Genomic DNA, 22,838 nt, shown 5'->3' on the forward strand with positions numbered 1-22,838 from the left:
AAAGGAACGAAGTACTAATACCTGCTACAACATGGATGAAACTCGAAGACATTCTGCTGAGTGAAAGAAGCCAGTCACAAAAATCATACACTGTATGATCCCATTCATATGAAAGTCTAGAATAGCAAATTATGGAGATAAAAACTAGTATTAGTAGTTGGTTAGGATTGGGGTTGGAGTAAGGGGTTAAAGGGGCTATAATTGAAGAGTATAGTTTCTTTTTGAGGTGATGAAAATGTTCTAAAACTGAGTATGGTGATGGTTGTGCCTATCTGTGGCTATCCGAAAAATTGTACACTTTAAAATTGGTTTGAATTGTACACTTTAAAAATGGTTGAATGTGGGGACACCCATGTGGCTCAGTCAGTTGGGCATCCGACTTTGGCTGAGGTCATGACCTCACGGTTTGTGAGTTCAAACCCTGTGTCGGGCTCTGTGCCAACACCTCAGAGCCTGGAGCCTGCTTCAGATTCTGTGTCTCCGTCTCTCTTTGCCCTTCCCCTGCTCGTGCTCTCTTTCTCGCTCAAGAATAAATAAACATTTAAAAAAAATTTTTAAAAACGGTTGAATATGACTTCCAAATGTGAATTATCTTTCAGTTTTTTAAAAAGCAGTTTTTTAAAGAATGGGAAAGGAGGAAGTAGATGCAGTTCTTCAAAGAAGTTTAGATAGAAAAAGGAGTAAAGCTACTTTATTCTTTGACATAATAGGAAAATCACAGAGGATAGATACAGTTACAAAGAAAGAAAAAAGCTAGGGAAGTCCAAGGTGATGAAGGCTATTGCCAGTGGTTTGGTCTTAGAATAAAATAGCAGCAAATGGTCACCTATAGAGAGCAGGGGCTGCTAGTGCGGAATTTCAAGTTAATACCTTGCGCTTTAGGTCTCTTGAAAGTAAGGGGTTAGCATAAATGTATAATAGATACAATTTTCTTTTTCTCTGCAAAATGTGGGTAGCGTAGCAGCAGGTACAGAAATCGTCTAAATAAGATATTCTTAGAGCTTTGAAAGGAAGATGAATTAGAAAAATCAAGATGCTAATGAGAGTACCTTGAAATGGTTAGCTGCGGATAGAGGGTAGACTGGTGAATATCATGATGGAGTAGGAGAGTCAGAAAAGGTTCCATAGCATTGATTGCAGTAAGGTCTAAGAGCAAGTTCTTTTGAGTAAAATCTCGCTCCTTTATTGACATAAAAAGCCTGGCATGATATTTTCCATCTATTTTCTGTTTGACTTCATCTTGTACCATTCTCCTATCACTGAGGTGCTTGCTTCTCTAAGTTTTTAGCCAACAAAGCCAGGTGTGGCCCCTCCTCAGGGCCTTTGCACTTCCTGTTTTCTTTGCATGGAAATCTCCATCGCTTTGCTCACTCTTTTCCTTCAGATGTGCTCAGCAAACCTTCTTTTGCCTTATCCTGTACAATATAGGGTGAAAAAAAATGAGAAAGTCATCTAAACACATTGTTTCTGGCTTACTTTATTTTTCTCTTAAAACTTATAACTCATATTCCATATTTAAATCATTTAAAAATTTGTATTTTTCTGAGTATCTTATTAGCAACGTTAAGCTTCTCATTTAGTGAGTGGTAAGAGGACAGGGAATTTTAATTGACTTTACTACTATATTTCCCACATCTAGGAAGTATCTGGCAAATCGGAGAGACTTAATAGTATAGAGGGAAGGAGATGGGGAAAGTTGAGGGTGTGAAAAGTTGTCTTCAAGGTTGGAGAGCAAGAAGTAGAGCAGTTCAAAAGGATGACTCAAATATGGAAGCTTCATAGTAAAGCTAAAATAAAAGTAGACTTCTAATACAAGATGGGTTTCAGGAAAGTTATCAGTTTCGACGTTGTAGTCACCAAGAATCTTCACTGCAATTCGGAGACCAGGAAGAGTGTTAGTACTTATAATTCAGAACTGAAATGTCTGCAGAAGAGGAAAGAGGCTTCTTAAGGTCAGTAAATGACAGGAGCAAAAACAGAACACATTTAAGTAGATGGTGTGGACTTCAATAGAGGATTGCCTCTGGCAGATTTAGACACTAGTTCCTCCCTGTTCCATTGTGTTCTATCTTCACCTATTACAGAAAACACTATAGTTAGCACTCTACCTGCACATTTCTTCACTGCCTTGTAAAGTGCTTTTAATCTACATCTTCCCAGCACTTAACAAGGGCCTGGGACATGGTATTCTCAGCAAATATGTGCTGAGGGGAATACTTGTTGAATGAGAAATGTTAAGAGATAACTATGGAATTATGATGTACGAGCCAAGAGCATTGTGACCTCTAGGGCTTGTTAGTTGGCCAGAAAGGGTGGGAAGGGAGAAATCCAGTTTTCCTAAATTACATGAAGGAACAGGTCAGATGTTTTCAAGGTTAACACTTAGAATGAAGGGAGATTTGTTTAAAAAAATAAGTAAATATGGGGCGCCTGGGTGGCTCAGTCAGTTAAGCGGCCGACTTCAGCTCAGGTCATGATCTCGCGGTCCGTGAGTTCGAGCCCCGCGTCGGGCTCTGTGCTGACAGCTCAGAGCCTGGAGCCTGTTTCAGATTCTGTGTCTCCCTCTCTCTGACCCTCCCCTGTTCATGCTCTGTCTCTCCCTGTCTTAAAAATAAATAAAACGTTAAAAAAAAAAATTAAAAAAAAAAAATAAATAAAGACAATGGAAGGACTGGTAGAAGGGTTATAAACAAGGGCCATGTAAGGAGATGCAGAGTTAATTATAGGAATAAGAAAGCAAATGGAAATAATGGTTATAGACATTTGATAATAATTGTCAAAGGAAAAATATAAGACCCAATAGTTGGACTGCTAAATGAAAATGCAAATAATTTAAGACATGGGAAGATGAAAGAGGAAAGAAGGACGTTCTGGTTTGTGAGAAATATTATAAAACAATTAGCTTAGAACCCCAATTGGGAGTATTTATGTGACTGTAGGACTTTGACAAACACTTTTTATTTTGTCCTCGTTCTGTTAGTTTGGCATGGGAAGGCTGATAAAAGCCTAGACCCTGTGAACTTCCCTCTCAGTGAGCTCCCTGGGAAATGGCAGCTGTGGCACAAAGGGTCAAGTGAGTGGAGCAGGTTTCTACACACCTGGCTCTCTCGTGAGGCTTTCAGACTCTCTAGAATCTGGATTTCCTCCACAAAGTCATAGCCCCATTAGAATTAAAAAGATTTTACATTGTTATTCTCTTAGTTTCAAATGACGGTACAAATACAGTAGATACCAATATAAATTGTATTACATTTATATGTAGGACTTATGTATAGGTTAAGATGTTTAGTTCTTAACACATGTTTAGTCATGAAATGTATTTGTAAATATTTAAATTTTTAAAATTTTTCCTTTTTGTTCATAGAGAGTTACATTTTATATAGAGGATAGATTTTTAAGAAAGGCATTCACACTCCAATACAGTAGCATTTAGTTTTATATAATCTGAATTCATTTTTAATACATTTTGTTCCCACAGCCCCGAAAAGGCTTTGAAAGACTCACTGCAACCCTATGAAGCTGCTTATTTATCAAAATCTTTATCTCGACTCTTTGATCCTATCAACTTGGTTTTTCCCCCTGGTGGTCGCAATCCTCCTTCTACAGATGAACTTGAAGGTATAATTAAAACTATAGCAAGGTACGGATTTTTATGTAATGACATGCTATAAAATGCCTGCCACATTTGTTAGTGATGTTTTAATTTACTTCAAATTATTCAAGTAATTAGTCCTGCAATTAAATCAAGGGGTTTGCAGTGAATCAGTGCACATACAGAAAGTACTTAAGATTCCAATTAATAAAACCCTTTAAATACAGTCTAAAAATAGCTTATAATTATTCTGTATCTTGTCAAGGATGAAAAGTAAACCTAATTTTTATGCCATAGTAAATATCCAGTGTTACACAGTAAAATAGCATAAAAATAATTTTACAAATTGATAAACTAAAGTATAGAGCTTAATGTTTTTTATCTTAAGTCCATAAAGTACTTCATGCACAGGATATTACAATCTTGATTAGCCTACCTGTGTGTGTGGCTATTTTGAGCTTCCTAAGTAAACATGACAGCTTTTGAAATGCTCAAAAGGTGAGGTATCCTGGTAGAGGTGCTACCTGAATGCTTGCAGACGATATAATTGTACTGGTGCCTTAGACATTTACAGTTACCCAGATTCATCTGCAGTTAAGACTGTCTCAGCTCCTATCATAGCTAACAAGTTGTCCTAACAGGAGGTCTGTACATTTGTAGATGAACATTTTGAGAAATAAAATAGTAGTTCAGGCAATATAGGATCAAAGTATAGAACTGTCTAGATGGTGTTAGACTACACATTTGAAGGTGGCGATTCTGAGGCATGTGAGAGTAAGACTAAGAAGCCACCGGTATAATGTGCACAAGCATATATCCAGCTGCAAGTGTACCTTACCTACGCAGTGTCTAAATTGCTCTGCATCTTGATCTTAAATCTTTTCACAATTATCATGACTTTTCCAAAGTCCTAATTCTAGATTGTTTTTACCCTCAGGTCTCTGTTAGGTCTCTGTTAATCTTTTTGGTTTGGTAGTGACAACAGTAGTCTTGGATTCAACCTGATCTTTTGACCTATTTATGAAAATATTAAAGGGGCATCTCTCCCATTCCTCTGGACAGTTTGACAATGCTGTAATCAAATACAACATGGAGCTCGAAGAAGCATGGTTATGCCCAGTATTCAGTAGAACTTAAAAGTCACCATTAATAATGTCTCACTATTTATAAAGTACATTTTTATGGCACATAATATACACTAGTGTTGTTTCAAAGTCTTTCACTTTCTTCATAAAGAGAATCTGTTAAGTGCCAAGATTTGTTTGCTACTTCAGACACAATAATTATCTTTTCCTGCTTTCTACCTATATATGGGGTTTTGTGCAGTTTTGAACTCCTAGTATTTTTCCATGGTCTTGGTAAATACTTTTTTTTTTTTTTTTTTTTTTTTTTTTTTTTGGCATTCAGCTCAAACATCTCAATCCATTGTTAAAGTTGAAAATAAATATGACAAGGAAACACTTAAAGAATCCAAATTTTAAATTTTCAAATTAGGGGGTGCCTGGGTGACTAAGTCAATTGAGTGTGTGACTCTTGATTTTGGCTCAAAATCCCAGGGTTGTGGGGTTGAGCCCTGCATTGGGCTCCACACTGAGCATGGAGCCTGTTTAGGATTCTCTTTCTCTCTCCCTCCTCCCCCTTTCCCTAGGGCTCTCTCTCTCTCTCTCTCTCTCTCTCTCTCTCTCAAATAAAAGATAAATAAATAAAATAAAATTTCACATTCTATCTTTGTTATGCTTTTAATGTATTTAAAAAGCTACTCTACAAAATAGCATGAATTGGCATAATTTCTACAGAAACTGAACATCTTTATGTATCATGTGTAATTTATATTTTTAGCCTCTGTCCTTCCAAGGTCATCATTTCCATTCAAAAGCTGTCATTTCCTTGCAGATGTCTGTGATATGCAGTGTCTCTAATTGCACTTATCAGTATTAACAAGAGTGCTACTTTAAAAATCTGTACACAATTTACTCTCTTAATCACAGCCTGAACCCACACATGATGTGCTTTTATTAATGAGAAACTGGTCATTAACCAAACCATCTCAAAGCACTTTTTCTTAATGCTGAATTTAGAAAGAAAAATGAAACAATGCAACCAATTCTTGGAAGCAGTCAGTGAAGTCTATAAAAAGAATCACCACATTGCTTATTGGGTTTAAGTTTATATGTTGTCCTTTACTTTGTTGATGAACTATGTTGCTAATAATTAAAGTCTGTTTTTGTTTTCTCCAGTGAACTAAATGTAGCTGCTGTAGACGCAGACCTCACAATAGCTGTGTCTAAAAACGTGGCAAAGACCATCCAGTTATACGGTGTAAAATCGGAGCAGCTTGTAAGTGATACATATCCCTTCTGGAAACTTTAATGATTTTGCTTAAAATTGCTAATTATACTTGCCTAAGTATAAATATTGAATTGACTGAATATTAATTTACTGGTGTTTTTACTTTAGTGAAATTTTGAAACTTTCTGATGAATTTGAACCAAAGAAAAGTTGGATCTGGTAAAAAGTGATCCTCCTACCATTGTTATACTTTTACAGTGCAAGAAAGTTTTATAAGGTTTTAAAAACAAAACGAAACAAAACAAATGCCTGTACTGGGGTGCCTGGGTGGCTCAGTCAGTTAAGCATCAGAGTCTTGGTTTCAGCCCAGGTCATGATCTCACAGTCCGTGGGATCAAGCCCCGCGTTGGGCTCTGTGCTGACAGCATGGAGCCTGCTTGGGATTCTCTCTCTCTCTGCCCTTCCCCCACTCACACTGTCTCTCGGTCTTTCTCTGAAACATTTTTTAAAAATGCCTGTACTACCTTATAGTCTAATTATATATATATATAAAATATAAATTATCTCAGATTGATCAAAATTCCCCTCTGGTGTGACTGCTCACCCAGATACCATTCTTGCAGTTACCTATTGTGAAAGTGACTTGAACTGTTAAAAAAAATGATCAGAGGAAGTGAACTGCTTAAAACTGTAATAAAAAATGTTGATTTACTTTTGAAAAGTTTTAACCATAGAGTGTGGAAGTTTAACCCTAAAATAATTTTGTTTGAAAGATTATTTTATTTGTATTTAAAATAATAGCTAAATTACTGAATCATGATCCTAATTCTATGCATTAATGTTTTAAAGTTAAGTACACATATTTAACTAGTATATATGTATGCTAACTGAAATCCAAATATTAAGGCTTTAATATATTTTCTTCTGTGTTGATTGATTAATTTTAAGGAATGTGCCAGAATCTCTATGGTCTTTACAGAGGTGACCAACCATGTTTTCAGTTTAGCCTCTGATTGCTCCCAAATCAAACATCATAAAATGAAGTAATCTGATTTTACCTATATGCTTGTAGTTCTAGTTGGTTCTGGAATGATATTTCGGGTACATTGGTAGCAAATTGAACTGAAAGAATTTGCATAAAATGATGGTTGGTGGTAACGATCATAAGGCTTCTTTCAGTTCCAACGGATGGCCAGATTTTGTTTGCATATTAATGTGCTATTTTCCATTCAGTTGTTCTTATAGCCTTGATAAGCAATTTAGGAGCATCTTTTTAAAACTTTATTGAAAACTGGTCCTACAGAGACCATGGAAGCTCTTTATAGGTAATTAGTTGACTAATTTTTCTCTCAAACTTTTTAAATAGAAGCTTTATTATGATATTCATTGCTTTAAAAAACATTTGTTGCTATAAATGAAATTCAGTATTACATCCAATAGAGTTTGTTATAGTTACTGAAAATGTCAGGAAAAAAAATCATTCGATGGTCCCACCTGAGGACAGCATGATAAGGAAGAGCCAGCATATGTATAGAAAATACTTTTCATTTCTGCTGCAGCAGGGGGCAGTGGTATTGTAACATGTGACTTCAGTTAAGGTGATAACGGTAAAGGCTTTGACAAAATTAAAATACATCAACAGACATTTGACTGTGATACTGTTGGTCAGATAGTCTGTGACCCTGATTACTCAGGCCTGCCAAACCTACAATGCTGAAGGCTAACCAGAAAATCATTTTCAACTTTGATTTTAGTGCAGAAAGAAAACCTAAACATTAATAAGAGTACAAAAAGCATCATATGCTTTATTTTTAAAATATTAAGGACTTAGGTAACATTTTAGTATATATCTCTTATTTTTGGCTAGTAGTACTATTTCTGTTACTTCTTTATCTTAAGTTTGATGTTTTTTATTCTTTGATCTTGCCATATTCCTATTCTTTTAGAATTATTTCTCTGAAAACATTTAGAGGAAAATAGCCAGTATTAAGTCTTCAGTGGGAGAAAGACTTGAAACAGAATTTGAATTAGAATATCTACTTTATCTGTAAATGGAAATGTTGGCTTGAAATATGGCATGATATTTCTGTAAATGGAGGATTCTTTTTATAGATGAAAAATTTAAGTCCACAAGGTTGAAAAGTGACAGAAATCAGATCCTTAATGGAATGTTCAAGTAGTGAGATGAAGGAAAGCTAGAATTTTTGAGACAAACATGCTTTCAAAAAGGGGGACTTGAAAATATACAACTTAAAATGTAGAATGAGCTGCTTTCCTGAATCCTAAATTTATTTCCCTAAAGGTCAGTTGTGCAAGTTTGTTGGCTATCAGAATGTTTTAGTATACTTAACTACAGCTTGAATTCCTATCAGGAGGAAAGCTCATAAAAGGATTTCTCAAGTTGATCCTTAATGTGGACTATCTTTGTGGTCATCTCAGTCATTCTGTGTAGTTAGATAAATTCTTCCACGTGCTTAACAGCTATGTTATTTGTTTTCAACCTCTTTATTTTAATATTCTAGGACACAGTAGAGTATAACATAATAAATTGTATGTATATACTACATATATAGTACATATATGTGCATATAATAATCTGGAATTGTTTTATCATTACACATGTGTTATTTTTTCTAAGGTTTTCTGTTATTAATCACAATGTTATGTGTCATATAAACCTAAACCTCTGTAGGGACTAATTCTTAGATTCGTTTTTATGACTCTTACATGGTACCAGAGAATTCATTTCTTGAGGTTAGAGAAAGGCCATAAAAATAACGACAGTTACTAAACATTTATAGTGGCTTGGATTATGCCAAGCCATTTATATGTATTATCTTATTTACTTCACAGTAATCCTATGTAATGGAAGTAGCGATACCTGCCACTACAAAATGTGGAAATTAAGGCTGAGAAAAGTTAATAGCATGCCTGATACAGACTGGTAAAAGTAGAATGCCGGCCAACAAGTGTTGAAACTAGCATTTAAACTCAGATTTGACTCTAGACCAAGCTTTCAAACTGCATTGTATCTCAACACAAATACATCTTTCTTTTTTATTTAAGAAATGTGAAATTGTTTTTGTGATTTACTTATTTACTTATTCACTTAATTACTTTACAATATGACATAGAGATCTAAATCTAATATATGCATGATATATATTATTTATATACTATAGTTTATTTAACTTGTGTTCTTAGTGGATAGTGTTTTGATCCCTAACAAAATGATACAAACTGGGTGACTTATAACCAAGATAAATAATGTCAATTAAAGAGGCCCCTGAGTGGCTCAGTCTGTTAAGCGTCTGACTTTGGCTCAGGTCATGATCTCACAGCTCATGAGTTCAAGCCCTGCATCGGGCTCTATGCTGACAGCTCAGAGCCTGGAGCCTGCTTCAGAATCTGTGTCTCTCTCTCCTTCTCTGTGCCCCTCCCCTGCTAGCGTGCACGCACGTGCTGTCAAAAATAAACTTAAAAAAAATTTTTTTTTAAATAATGTCAATTATAAACAACATTCATTTGTTTCTCACAATTCTGAGGCCTGGAAAGTCCAAGATCAAGGCACTAGCCGATTTGGTGTCTGGTGAGACACCTTTGCTAGCTCACTGATGGCTGTCTTTTCATTGTAACCTCACAGGGAAGAGGGCATGGGGCTTTTTAAAGCCTTTTTTATAAGGGCACTAATCCCTCTTGTGACATAATCACCTCCCAAAGGCCCCCCTTCCTTGCGTGTTAGATTTCAACATATAAGTCAGGAATGGGGTGAGTGGGAAGGATACAAACATTCAGAGCATAGCAGATATTTAGATGGTTTAGTAATTTAGTTTAGAAAAAACAGGGATTTAACCTTGAATTCTCACATGTGAGTTATAACCAAGAAGGGTTTACTTCCTCTAGTATGTATTTAATCTAGTATGTAATGTGAATATCAGCTTCATGGGTACCCTTTTGTAAAAAGGAGATCACTGGGTTTTTAGACTGTCTTTAAAAGTTCTTATTCATTTGTCTTGGCTGACAGTAGTTGTAAAGTTGTAAGTAATTTACTAAGCAGAAAAAAAAATTACTGAGTAGAATTTATGTTCAAAATACATACCTATAGATGTATATATCACATTTTAGGATTGAACTGAACAAATTGATTATTTAATGGTTATGTATTGGTAATTTATATGGTTCTGAAATGTGACCTTTAGAAGAAAATGTCATTAGACCTCGCAAGTTTGAGTCAATGTTTTCCTTGTCCTCTATATATTAAAATTAAATTAAAATATTACTATAAAGAAGTTATTGTGCCTTTATAAACCTTTATAGGCTTGTAAACTTGTGATGTCAAAATTAGAGGCAGATATACTAAAAAGTAGTCCTTTTAAAAGGTAAGCTGTAAGGACATTTTCCAACAGTAACCATTATCTGATGGTTTCAGGGAATGACATCTAGAATCTTGGGGTAAATGTCAAGTGTTGTAAACTGTGAGAAAGTAGATTGGCATTTAATTAGGTTGCAGACCATTTAAATGGAAACAGTAATAGGAATGACATTTAAGGGGAGGTTTCAACTTTAATGCAGGTCAGTAGCTGTGTATGAGGTCAGTAGTTTTAGATGGCAGTAGGGTTTTGGGTTTTTTTTGTTTTTTTTGTTTTTTGTTTTTTTTTTTTAAACGCTTTGTAAATATACCCTTTATTCTTTGTGTGATTTCATAAGCAATTTGGAGACTTGACATTCCTATAGTGGAAGAAAACCTACATGTGTGATATTTAAATGATGATACAGAAACATGAGTTCAACTTTTTTAGCTTTAAAAGGATTATTTAATGCAGATTTAAATGTCATCTACCTGGATACTGCTCCATATAATATCATATGATAACATTCTATATTCTTAACATTAAAATAATAAAAAGTTTTAAAAATATGTAATCACTTGGGAGAATTTTTATATTATGTACAAATAGACAAAACGTATCAGTAGATTCTTTTGGCCCAAATGCACTTTAGCTATAATACAAACACACTGAGCCCTTTAGGTTACCTACCCTCTCGATTCATAGACAGCCTTCTACTCTTTCTTACCTCCATTCTTGCATTTAACTATTTTAGGATCACTCCTTCTTTCCGTTGAGATCACTTTCTGACTTGCTTCCCAGACTTGTGAGAGCTTGATTTTCTGCAGGCTGTGCCAGGTCCGTAGTAAATGGTCATGCTGGTTTAGAATTCAGGGGGACACCTGCGTGACTCAGTCAGTTAAGCGTCCGACTTCGGCTCAGGTCATGATCTCACAGTTCGTGGGTTTGAGCCATGTGTCAGGCGGTGTGCTGACAGCTTGCTCAGAGCCTGGAGCCTGCTTCATCCTGTGTCTCCTTCTCTCTCTGCCCCTCCCCCGCTTGTGCTCTGTCTCTCAAAAATAAATAAATGTTTAAAAAAATAAAAAAAAAATTTCAGTAGGCACAACCAAGCAATTGCACTACTAGGTATTTATCCAAGGGATACAGGTGTGCTGTTTCGAAGGGGCGCATGCACCCCAATGTTTATAGCAGCACTATCGTCAATAGCCAAAGTAGGGAAAGAGCCCAAATATCCACCAATGGCTGAATGGATAAAGATGTGGGGTGTGTGTGTGTGTGTGTGTGTGTGTGTGTGTGTGTATACACACACACACACACACAATGGAGTATTACTCAGCAATCAAAAAGAATGAAATCTTGCCATTTGCAATTACATGGATGAAACCAGAGGGTATTATGCTAAGTGAAATTAGTCAGAGAAAGACAAATATCATATTATCATATGACTTCACTCATCTGAGGACTTTGAGACACAAAACGGATGAACCTAAGGGAAGGGAAGCAAAAATAATATAAAAACAGGGAGGGGGACAAAACATAAGAGAATCTTAAATATAGAGAAGAAACACAGGGTTGCTGGAGGGAGGGGTTGTTGTAGGGGGATGGGCTAAATGGGTAAGGGGCATTTAGGAATCTACTCCTGAAATCGTTGCACCATATGCTAACTAACTTGGATGTAAATTTAAAAAATTAATTAATTAATTAAAAAAAGATTCAGTAGGCCACAGTGAAGACTTAGGAAAAGGTCAGAAATGGTTATTATCGTTAGGAAGTATTTTCAGAAGAAAGTGAGAAGTGCAAATTTGTTGGTTAAAGTCTGCAAAGTCTTTATTATCTGTTGTAATGAGAACATTGCATAATAGACAACCACAACACCTGAATGGCATTCAGTAAGCATTTATTGCTCATACTTGAGGGGCAGCTAGGTGACTTTACCTTGGTTGGGTTTGCTCACAGCCGGCTGGCAGCTGATCGAGGCTGCCTTCAACTATAGTTAAATACTCTGTTCTGCATGTCTCTGTGCCTGCAGCAGGCTCTCCTGGGCTTGATCCCATGAGGAAGGCAGAAGTACAAGAGAGAAATTATTCCCCAAGGTCTGGCTTACCAAAACCACCCAACCACAGTGCAATATGAAATTGCAAAGGATGTGGATGGAAAGAGGGATGAAGGATTGGGACTAATCATGCCATCTGTCACAAAGTCAAATTAGGAACATGGCAATAGCAACAACAAAAAAAAGCTCATGAAATTTTCTTTTTGAATCTTGTCAGTGTGCTTTAAATTTTTAAAAATATCTAGGGGTACCTGGGTGGCTCAGTCGGTTAAAGGGTCCGACTCTTGATCTCAGCTCAGGTCATGATCTTGGTTCAGGTCACGGTCTCATGAATCATGAGATCGAGCCCTGCATTGGGCTCTGCACGGCTTTGGATTCTCTCTACCTCTTTCTCTGCCCCTCCCCACTCATGCTGTCTCTCTCTCTCAAAATAAATATAAACTTAAAAAAAAAGCAGAAAGTAGGGGCACCTGGGAGGCTCAATCAGTTAAGTGTCCGACTTCGGCTCAGGTCATGATCTCACGGTCCATGAGTTCGAGCCCCGCGTCGGGCTCTGTGCTGACAGCTCACAGCCTGGAGCCTGCTTAGGATTCTGTGTCTCCCTCTCTCTCTGCCCCTCCACTGCTCATGTTCTGTCTCTCTCACTATCTCTCAAAAATAAATAAACATTAAAAAAATGTTTAAAGCAGAATATACAAGTATTTATTTACATATGTATTTATTTTGAGCTATAATAAATGGAGTTGAAAATCTGCATATAACTTTTGACTCCCTAAAAACTTAAAAAACTTAACTACTAATAACCTACTGACTAATAACCTACCCTAATTGACCAGATCCTTAGTCATACAACGTAAGTCAATGTTTATGTTATGTTAAACATAAACATATAAATAAATAACATAGTCAATTAACACATTTTGAATGTTATATATACATATACTATATTCTTTAAGAATAAAGTAAACTAGAGAAAATGAAATGTTGTTAAGAAAATCATAAGGAAGAGAAGATACACTTACAGTACTGTATTTATCAGAAAAAAAATATATGTGTAAGTGGACCCGCACAGTTCAAACCCATACCATTCTAGGGTAAACTATATCAGTTTTAGGTGCACAGCCACTTGCCTCTCCTGTGGTTAGAACTTTTAAGATTTATTCTCTTAGCAACTTTCAAATGTACAATACAGTATTGTTAACTATAGTCCCCCTACTTTATATTTCTAGGACTTATTTATCTTATAATAGGAATTTTGTATTCTTTGGACTGTTTTCACCCATTTTGTCCCCACCCCTGCCTCTAGTAATCACCAATCTGTTCTTTGTATCTATGATAACACAGTATTGATTCTCTGTCTTGTTTATTTTACTTAGCATAATGCTCATAAGGTCTATCCATGTTGTTACAAATGGCAGGATTTCCTTCCTTTTTAATGGCTGAATAGTATTGCATTGCATATATATGTGATCTCTTTCTCTCTCTCTCTCTCTCTCTCTCTCTCTCTCTCTCTCTCTCTCACATGTTCTTTATCCATTCATGAATGGATACTTAGGTTGTTTCTATGTCTTGGCGAGTGTAAATCATGCTACGATGAACATAGGAGTGCAGATATCTTTTCAAGATAATGATTTTATTTTCTTGGAGTAAATACTCCAAGAAGTAGAATTGCAGGATCCATATGATAGTTCTATTTTTAATTTTTTGAGAAACTTCCAGAAAGTTTTCCATAATTTATATTGCCACAACAGTGCCCAAAGGTTGCCTTTTCTTCCACATCCTCACCAACACTTGTTATTCTTTGTCTTTTTGATACCAGCCACTCTAACAGGTATGAGGTATGATATCTCATTGTGGTTTTGATGTGTATTTCTATGATGATTAGTGATGTTGAGCACCTTTTAATATCCTGTTGACCATCTAAGTGCTGTCCTCAGAAAAATGTCTCTTCAGATCTAATCTCTAATCAGATTTTTTCTTTTTTGCTGTTGGGTTGTATGAATTCTTTATATATTTAGGATAATAACCTCTTATGATACATGATTGGCAAATATTTTCTCCTATGTGTATATTAAATTTTTATGGCATCCAATATCAGTTTCTTAGCCAGAAAATAGAAATTCATCACTATCATAATTAACTTAATGATTTTAACTAATGTTACTATTACTTTAAAAACTCATGAGCCTTTCTCTGTGTACTTTATTTGATGATATATATTTTGACCCCTTATTCAAATTTTCTAGTCTTTATTGCCCTAAACATTTTTTCATTACTACAGTATATAATATCCAAATAAATATTTTTCCTCTTGTGTTTTTTCTTTCTTTTGTTACAAAATATATTTATTTTTTCCTTAATTTCAAAATGTGGTGTGTCTTCAGTCTCTGAACAATAGAATTTTCCATACTACAGGAAATAAAAGTAGTAGAGACTTGAAAAGAAATTAGGCAATTGAATCTTGCTTCATAATTTTTCACTGCCATGTTAGCACTTCGATACCATGAAGATTTTTAAAACATATTATTCACTTTTTCAAGGTGTTCTTGCTGACAGGATTAGTCTGAATTACCCGGTCCATTTTTACTCAAATTAGAAGTTTTAGCACTGTAGAGCTTTTACATCTTTTCAAGCATATTAATGATCAAAAAGAGCTTTTATTCTTATCCCTGTTCCAGGGTATTTGAGTGTATTTTAATTCCCTAATGTATACTTCAAAATTATTCTTTTTGAAAATGTTTCTGGGAGAGAAAGTTGTCAGCATTTAGTCAAGGTAAGGCTTTGATTCATTCCCTCAGCGCACCCTCCTTCCTACCCAGCACACTCAGACATACAGACACACATAGAGTAAAGATAGCCTTACTCACAAATAAGATACAAAGAAAACCTACATTAACCTCTTAAGGCTGCTATAGGTACCAGCTAGGGGGATACGAGGCAAGATTGCCTGGTAAATGGAACTAAGGTCAAAACACAGTCAGGAATGGGATCTGCAGTATTCCAATGCGATGGTATTTCTGAGCCACCAGCCCAGGTCTGATTGTGAAATGGAGAGCTGTGGTGACTATGGCAGAGAGGGAGGCATGGTTGAAAGGACAACTCTAAACCCCCAAACACTAGGGACAATCAGAGAGAGGAAGGGGAAAAGACACATAAACACTCCCTTTAAAAATTAGGATGCAAACTGAAGTTTGCTGCATTTGAATGCAAAAGAACTCATTTACATCTTAGAAAAATTGATGTTTTTTTAAATTATCCTTTAATTTATCAAGCATGTAGCACACTTGTGGGCAACTTTTTACTCAACTCGTTAGTAGGAAGTTGTGCCACTTTAGAATATTTTCTAAGACATACCTAAAAAGGTGTATTTGAAAAGCGTTCTGTGTTAGAAATCAAGAAAATCTTTTTTGTCCTTCTTGGACACTTATCTTTATATCACTTTTCAGTATCTTAGGATAGGAATTGTTAATCTAGGAGGTCTGTGAAGAAATTACAGGACATCTGTGAATCTCAGGAAATTATCAAATATTATTATGACGTGTGAATTTTTTCGGGGAAAATTTCACATATTTCAAAAAAGTCTATAATCCCTCCTTCTGAAATAACTGAAAAGTATCTAGAAAATCTCCCAAGTATTTGTTTGTCACAAACTATATAATGTCTTAATAGGGGGAAAGAAAGAGGGATGGATATAGGCTACTTAGGGTAGAATGAATGATTTCTAGAAAAGATGATGAGGACCTTACAAGAATAGTCAGCAGAAATGATCGTTTATGACAAAGTTTGTGTAGGTGTGATGGCTACTTCCTGTTTGTGATAAGAGTCAATCTTCTCTGGTTGATAAAACTTTTAGGCAGAGGACTTTATGATGGTTGAGTTCCTTTTGGAGGATGTGCTTTTGGGCAGATGACAGCGAGTTCAGAGAAAGCCAGTCTGCTTGTATTTGCTATTTTTCAGTGACTTCAACCTGAAATAATATACAAGAGCAGCATATTTTGGAGTGGCATGTCCCAAACTCTTTCACACTCAAGTTATACAAAAATCAACTATTTATGTTTGCCAGCTACAAACAGAAAATAGAATTTTTTAAAAACACTATTTATAATGGCATCAGAAAATAACATGTTTCTATGAATAGTTTGAGAAAACATGGGCAAGACTACACTGAAAACTGTAAGTCATATTGAGAGAAATTAAAGAAATAAATGACGGCACATACTCTATTCATAGATTGGACGACTCAGTGTTGTAAACATGTCAGTTCTTCCAAAACTGATCTGTAGGTTCAGTGTAACAATATGCTTTTTACCAATGCAGACATATTTGTTCTGATAGCAAGATCCATTAGAAACCTGCAGTAATGGTGATGATGATGTATTAGCACAAGGTTAGAGAAACAGCCCCACAAGTATACTGTCACTTCTTGTGCGACAGAGATGGCAGTGGACAGCAGTGGGGAAAGGGTGGTCTTTTTGGTAAGTGATGATGAGTTATTTTGATAGTCTTGTGGAAAAAGAAGAAAGTTGGCCCTCACCAAAGACAAAAATCAATTTTAGGTAGAATTTAGATCTAAATATGAAAGGGAAACCTAATAGAAATACCTACACATGTACACCATGAGATGTGTTTAGCAGCATTTTTTGTAAGAGCCTCAAAATGGAAACAACCCAAATGCCCATCAAGAGAACACTACATAAATTCTGAGATATTCATCAGTGGAATGCTGTACGATATTGAAAAAGAAGGAGACTACAGCTTACATACAGTCCTACATGGATGAATCTCACAAACGTAATGTTGAACAAAATATAAATATATTTATTATATATGAAATAATATGTCCCAAATGATTATATAAAGAAATCACTTTATAGGAGGAAGGAGATGATTGAGTTTTTGGAGTGCTGATAATGTTTAAACTTTTTGTGTTTACGAGAGTTTTTGATTTGTAATCATTCATTTATCTGTACACTGGTTTTATTTATTTACCTACTTATTTATTTAATATGAAATTTATTGTCAAATTGGTTTCCATACAACACTCAGTGCTCATCCCAACAGGTGCCCTCCTCAATACCTATCACCCACCCTCCCCTCCCTTGCACTCCCCATCAACCCTCAGGTTGTTCTCACTTTCAAGAGCCTCTTATGGTTTGGTTCCCTCCCTGTCTAACTTTTTTTTTTTCCTTCTCCTCCCCCATGGTCTTCTGTTAAGTTTCTCAGGATCCACATAAGAGTGAAAACATATGGTATCTGTCTTTCTCTGTGTGACTTATTTCACTTAGCATAACACTCTCCAGTTCCATCCAAGTTGCTACAAAAGGCCATATTTCATTCTTTCTCATTGCCACATAGCATTCTATTGTGTATATAAACCACAATTTCTTTATCCATTCATTTAGTTGATGGACATTTAGCCTCTCCGTAATTTGGCTATTGTTGACAGTGCTGCTATAAACTTTGGGGTACAAGTGCCCCTCTACATCAGCACTCCTGTATCCCTTGGGTAAATTCCTAGCAGTGCTTTTGCTGGGTCATAGAGTAGATCTATTTCTAATTTTTTGAGGAACCTCCACACTGTTTTCCAGAGCGGCTGCACCAGTTTGCATTCCCACCAACAGTGCAAGAGGGTTCCCGTTTCTCCACATCCTCACCAGCATCTATAGTCTCCTGACTTGTTCATTTTAGCCACTCTGACTGGCATGAGGTAGTATCTCAGTGTGGTTTTGATTTGTATTTCCCTGATGAGGAGCGACGCTGAGCATCTTTTCATATGCCTGTTGGCCATCTGGATGTCTTCTTCAGAGAAGTGTCTATTCATGTTTACTGCCCATTTCTTCACTGGATTATTTGTTTTTTGGGTGTGGAGTTTGGTGAGTTCTTTATACATTTTGGATACTAGCCCTTTGTCCGATATGTCATTTGCAAATATCTTTTCCCATTCCGTTGGTTGCCTTTTAGTTTTGTTGATTGTTTCCTTTGCAGTGCAGAAGCTTTTTATCTTCATGAGATCGCAGGATACAAAATCAATGTACAGAAGTCAGATGCATTCTTATATACTAACAATGATGCAACAGAAAGACAAAGAAACTGATTCCATTCACAACTGCACCAAGAATCATAAAATACCTAGGAATAAATCTAACCAAAGATGTAAAAGATCTGTATGCTCAAAACTATAGAAAGCTTATGAAGGAAATTGAAGAAGATACAAAGAAATGGAAAAACATTCTGTGCTCATGGATTGGAAGAATAAATAGTGTTAAAATATCAATACTACGCAAAGCAATCGACACATGCAGTGCAATCCCAATCAAAATTGCACCAGCATTCTTCTCGAAGCTAGAACAAGCAATCCTAAAATTTGTATGGAACCACAAAAGACCCCAAAAAGCCAAAGTAATATTGAAGAAGAAGACCAAAGCGGGAGGCATCACAATCCCAGACTTTAGCCTCTACTACAAAGCTGTAATCACCAAGACAGCATGGTATTGGCACAAAAAGACACATAGACCAATGGAATAGAATAGAGACTCCAGAATTGGACCCACAAAAGTATGGCCAACTAATCTTTGACAAAGCAGGAAAGAATATCCAATGGAAAAAAGACAGTCTATTTAACAAATGGTGCTGGAAGAACTGGATAGCAACATGCAGAAGAATGAAACTAGACCACTTTCTTACACCATTCACAAAAATAAACTCAAAATGGATAAAGGACCTGAATGTGAGACAAGAAACCACCAAAATCCTAGAGGAGAAAGCAGGAAAAAACCTCTCTGACCTTAGCCGCAGCAATGTTTTCCTTGACACATTTCCAAAGGCAAAGGAATTAAAAGCAAAAATGTATACTGATTGTTTTTAAACATTTCTATCTTGATTTTATATTTCAATTAAAAATACTTATAAAGTACTGTAAAGGTAGGTGTATAGGTGGCACATGGGTGTATCCTAGCTTTATAGGAGATTAATCGTTCAGTCTAGGACTTGAAAGAATATGGAGGCTTTTATAAGTTATAGTGAACCTCTAAATATTTAATAAATGAATCTTAGGAAAAAAGTGAAAAAGGACTGAGATCAGGAAAAGTAGAAGTGCTTGTTTTTCTTCCCTAGTTCACCAACCACCCACCTCTCCCCAGTTTAAACATTTAAGAACTTGCTAAAATAAACTAACCAAAACTAAATATAATATGCTGTACATTGGAAGTTTGGAGAAAATAAAGGGTGTGTGTGTGTGTGTGTGTGTGTAAGTGTGTAAAAGACATCTTGGGTGTAGATGTCGTATTTTTACTTTTGTAAAAGAAAACATATGTGACTACTCTCTTTGCTGAGAACCCTGTTTAGTTGGGAAATTGAATTTCTAACTGTAATCATTCTGATAGCCTTCAAAGATTGACCGTAATGACAAGGAATATTGAGCTCTGGGGAATTCAAACCCCTTTCCTTTTTCTCTCAAGAATCTATGGAGAACGCTTCAAGAAAATATTGATAGTTTGAGAGGTTAGTTCCAAATTAGTGAGGAAAGTAATGAGGGAAATAATTGGTAGTGCTTTGAAGACTTCTATGTGCTAATTTGGAAAACTCCCTAAGACATGATATCAGGCTGGAAAAAGAAGGTGAAAATAGAACATTTAGTAGTCCCACCTGTAAGTAAAACAGATAATAAAAATAAATGTCGTTTTAAGCTTTTTCTTTTTTCTTTCTCTCTTTTCTTTCTTTCCTGGAAGGTCACCGCAAGAAACTGTTAGTGTATAACTCTGAAGAGTGGGACTAAAGATGTGGAGAGAGAACATTTGGTCTTCAGTTTATATTTCTAAGTTACTTCTGTTTCAGTTTTTACCATATGCAGGTTTTTAACTTGTAGAAATCATTTAATTAGCACCCAGAGGGACTGATCACACTGAGTGGGTTTGAGGAGGCAGGTACAAGTGGCTTAAAAGCCAACAGAAGTCCTGTAGCTGTTGAAGGAGTTTGTGTTCTGGACTCTGTTCTACATAAAGTGGCACCTTCAACCCAGAGCCTCTAGTTCTAAAGGACCCTGCTTCTTCAGCCTGGCTTCTGTGCCTGTATTCCAGAATACTGAGAGACCTAGAGACTTACTCTCCTGGAATTCCTGTGACCCAATCTAATAATCCTTGAAACTCTGTGACCTTAACTCTAGATGACGCCAGCCCTTGAAGAATATAGTAGGAAGTTTGGCCTTCACTGTGAGTGAGACAGAAGCCAGCCATTTCATGGTTGTACACAAAAGGAGGAAATCTAACTCAAAAGGAAGGATTGAAATGCAAGAAGTCATAGCAGGAGCAATTGGTAAACGTGTAGGTAAACTCAAGCCTTAATTGCATAAAACAAGAAGTAATAGTGACTAATTTGGGACATATATAACTAGATAGAATGAAAATATTAGTCCACATTAAAGTTTGAAATGAGAAGGGGTAATGAATTTTAAAGCATTCTAAAATGCTTTTATTATTCAGGAAGATTATAAAACTGGAGATATTTTGAGTTACATTGAATATGAATTTTAACAATTTAATTATGACCACTGAGAGTAGAAATAGAATATATAACTTCTAAGTGAACTGATGGAAAAATTGATAAAAGAGAAAAGTGTTAGTTCAATAAAAGGCTCAGAAATGAACAGAATAAAAGGAAGCAAAAAATCCTATGAGAAGTACATAGTAAGATGAATTTCAATCATTGATCACAATAAATGTAACTAAACTGGCCACTGACATTTCTCAATTTGGGTGGAATCGATAACTAAATTTAGCTTTTGTGTGACCCATGTAAAAACATACGCAATGTGGGTCCAAGGAGTGAATGGTCAAGAAAGAATTCTTGAGACGTTTGTGGTGGAAAAAGGTGCTTTTATTATAGCACCGGGACAGGACCTAGGAGTGCTGTATGAAGAAGGGGATGTACAGTATTAGATCATAAATGTTGTTTTTGAATCTTTACTGATAAAACTACTTTAGCAAGATTTCTCTGGTGCTTATCATTCAGCTCAATATTAACTCTCAGTAGGATGTATAGGCAGTCATGAGATCCTTTAAGAATGTAGCAACCAGGGGTGCCTGGGTGGCTCAGTTGGTCAGGTGTCCAACTTCGGCTCAGGTCATGATCTCATGGTTCATGAGTTTGAGCCCCGTGTTGGGCTCTGTGCCAACAGCTTGGAGCCTGGAGCCTGCTTCAGCAAAAAAGAGTGTAGCAACCAGGGGCGCCTGGGTGGCTCAGTTGGTTGAGCATGCGACTTCAACTCAGGTCATGATCTCCTGGTCTGTGAGTTCCAGCCCCGTGTCGGGCTGTGTGCTGACAGCTCAGAGCCTAGAGCTGCTTCGGATTCTGTGTCTCCTCCTCCTCTCTCTCTGCCATTTCCCTGCTTGTGCTCTTTCTCTCTCTCTCTCTCTTTCTCAAAAATAATTAAATGTTAAAAAAATAAAATGAAAAGAATGTAGCAACCAGTACATGTTTGATCCTTATCAGTACTACGCAGGCCATAGGTCAGCCTTCTGGGCTAAAGGTAAACATTTTCCTATTTCTATCCCTCATCAATAAGAACATGTAAAGGATGAAAGTAAAGGAATGGAGAAAAAATATTTCAGGCCAATACTAATTAGATAAGAACTGATGAAAATAACTGTAACCACATCAGACAAAATATATTCTGAAGCAAAACACCATTATTAGGGATTGGGGGGGGGCGTGTCATAAAATGAGAAAAAGAACAATTTACCCGGAAGGTATAAGAATTATGATACACCTTACAACTCAGCTTCGGACTAATAAATAACATTATCTTTGTGCATATAATTTTATTATTTTCTTAAGATACATTTCTGATAGTGGGATAAGTAAGGATATAGCAGCTTTAAGGCTGTTGGAATATATTGCTCATTAGCATCTCTTGACCTAGAAAACATTTGGATGAATACACTTAGAATCATTGGACCATATGTCCAAAACAACTACTGTTACATAGATCAGGGATTACAAATCAGTTTCTCCCCAGGTCTAAAGAGATTGGTAGTTGCTGCCTGGAGCACTGTGTTGTTAGACCATAACAGGGCCCCTTGATTACTGATGTCTTCTATATGTGTGGGAGGGGAGGAGACAGTCTGAGAGCCAGATATTTGCTCTTTATAGTTTTCATTAAAATAATAACAGTGATAATACTTTGCCTTTTTGTATGTACTCTTTGCTGTGTACCCCCAAATTGGATAGAAAGCATGTATTAGATCAGAAGATCTTAAGTTAATATAGACTTCTTATTAAAAATTAATTTGGTAATTATAATGCAGTCATGGTCACCACTTTCAGAAAAATAGGTACAGTTAAAACCTTGGATTGCAAGTAACTTGTTCTGCAAGTGTTCTGCAAGACAGGCAAACATTTCTAATAAGTTTTAACTTGAAAAATGAGTGATGTCTTGCAGTATGAATAGTATATGATGCTGAATGTCACATGATCACACCTGAGCCAATGGTTCTTGCTTGAAATGCACTTTGATATATGAGTGCTTTGGATTACAAGCATGTTTCCAGAATGAATTATG

The 22,838-nt window shown here is 36.1% G+C and overlaps 1 protein-coding gene and 1 long non-coding RNA gene across 2 annotated transcripts in view; one reads left to right on the forward strand and one right to left on the reverse strand.

Annotated features, from left to right (window-relative positions):
* Positions 1 to 22,838, forward strand: part of COG5 (component of oligomeric golgi complex 5) — a 312,502-nt gene that overhangs the window by 244,877 nt on the left and 44,787 nt on the right. The window contains exons 13-14 of the mRNA XM_007083949.3: positions 3,479 to 3,640; positions 5,830 to 5,929. Of these exons, the coding sequence (XP_007084011.2) occupies positions 3,479 to 3,640; positions 5,830 to 5,929 (262 nt within the window). The remainder of the gene's footprint in view (positions 1 to 3,478; positions 3,641 to 5,829; positions 5,930 to 22,838) is intronic.
* On the reverse strand, positions 56 to 2,353 carry LOC122233093. Its single transcript, XR_006210553.1, has 3 exons — positions 2,109 to 2,353; positions 1,050 to 1,415; positions 56 to 116 (listed from the first exon to the last, which is right to left on the reverse strand). It is a non-coding gene; the product is annotated as an uncharacterized LOC122233093 (long non-coding RNA).

This window comes from Panthera tigris, chromosome A2 (assembly GCF_018350195.1).
Source record: "Panthera tigris isolate Pti1 chromosome A2, P.tigris_Pti1_mat1.1, whole genome shotgun sequence".
Classification (NCBI taxonomy): Eukaryota; Metazoa; Chordata; class Mammalia; order Carnivora; family Felidae; genus Panthera; species Panthera tigris.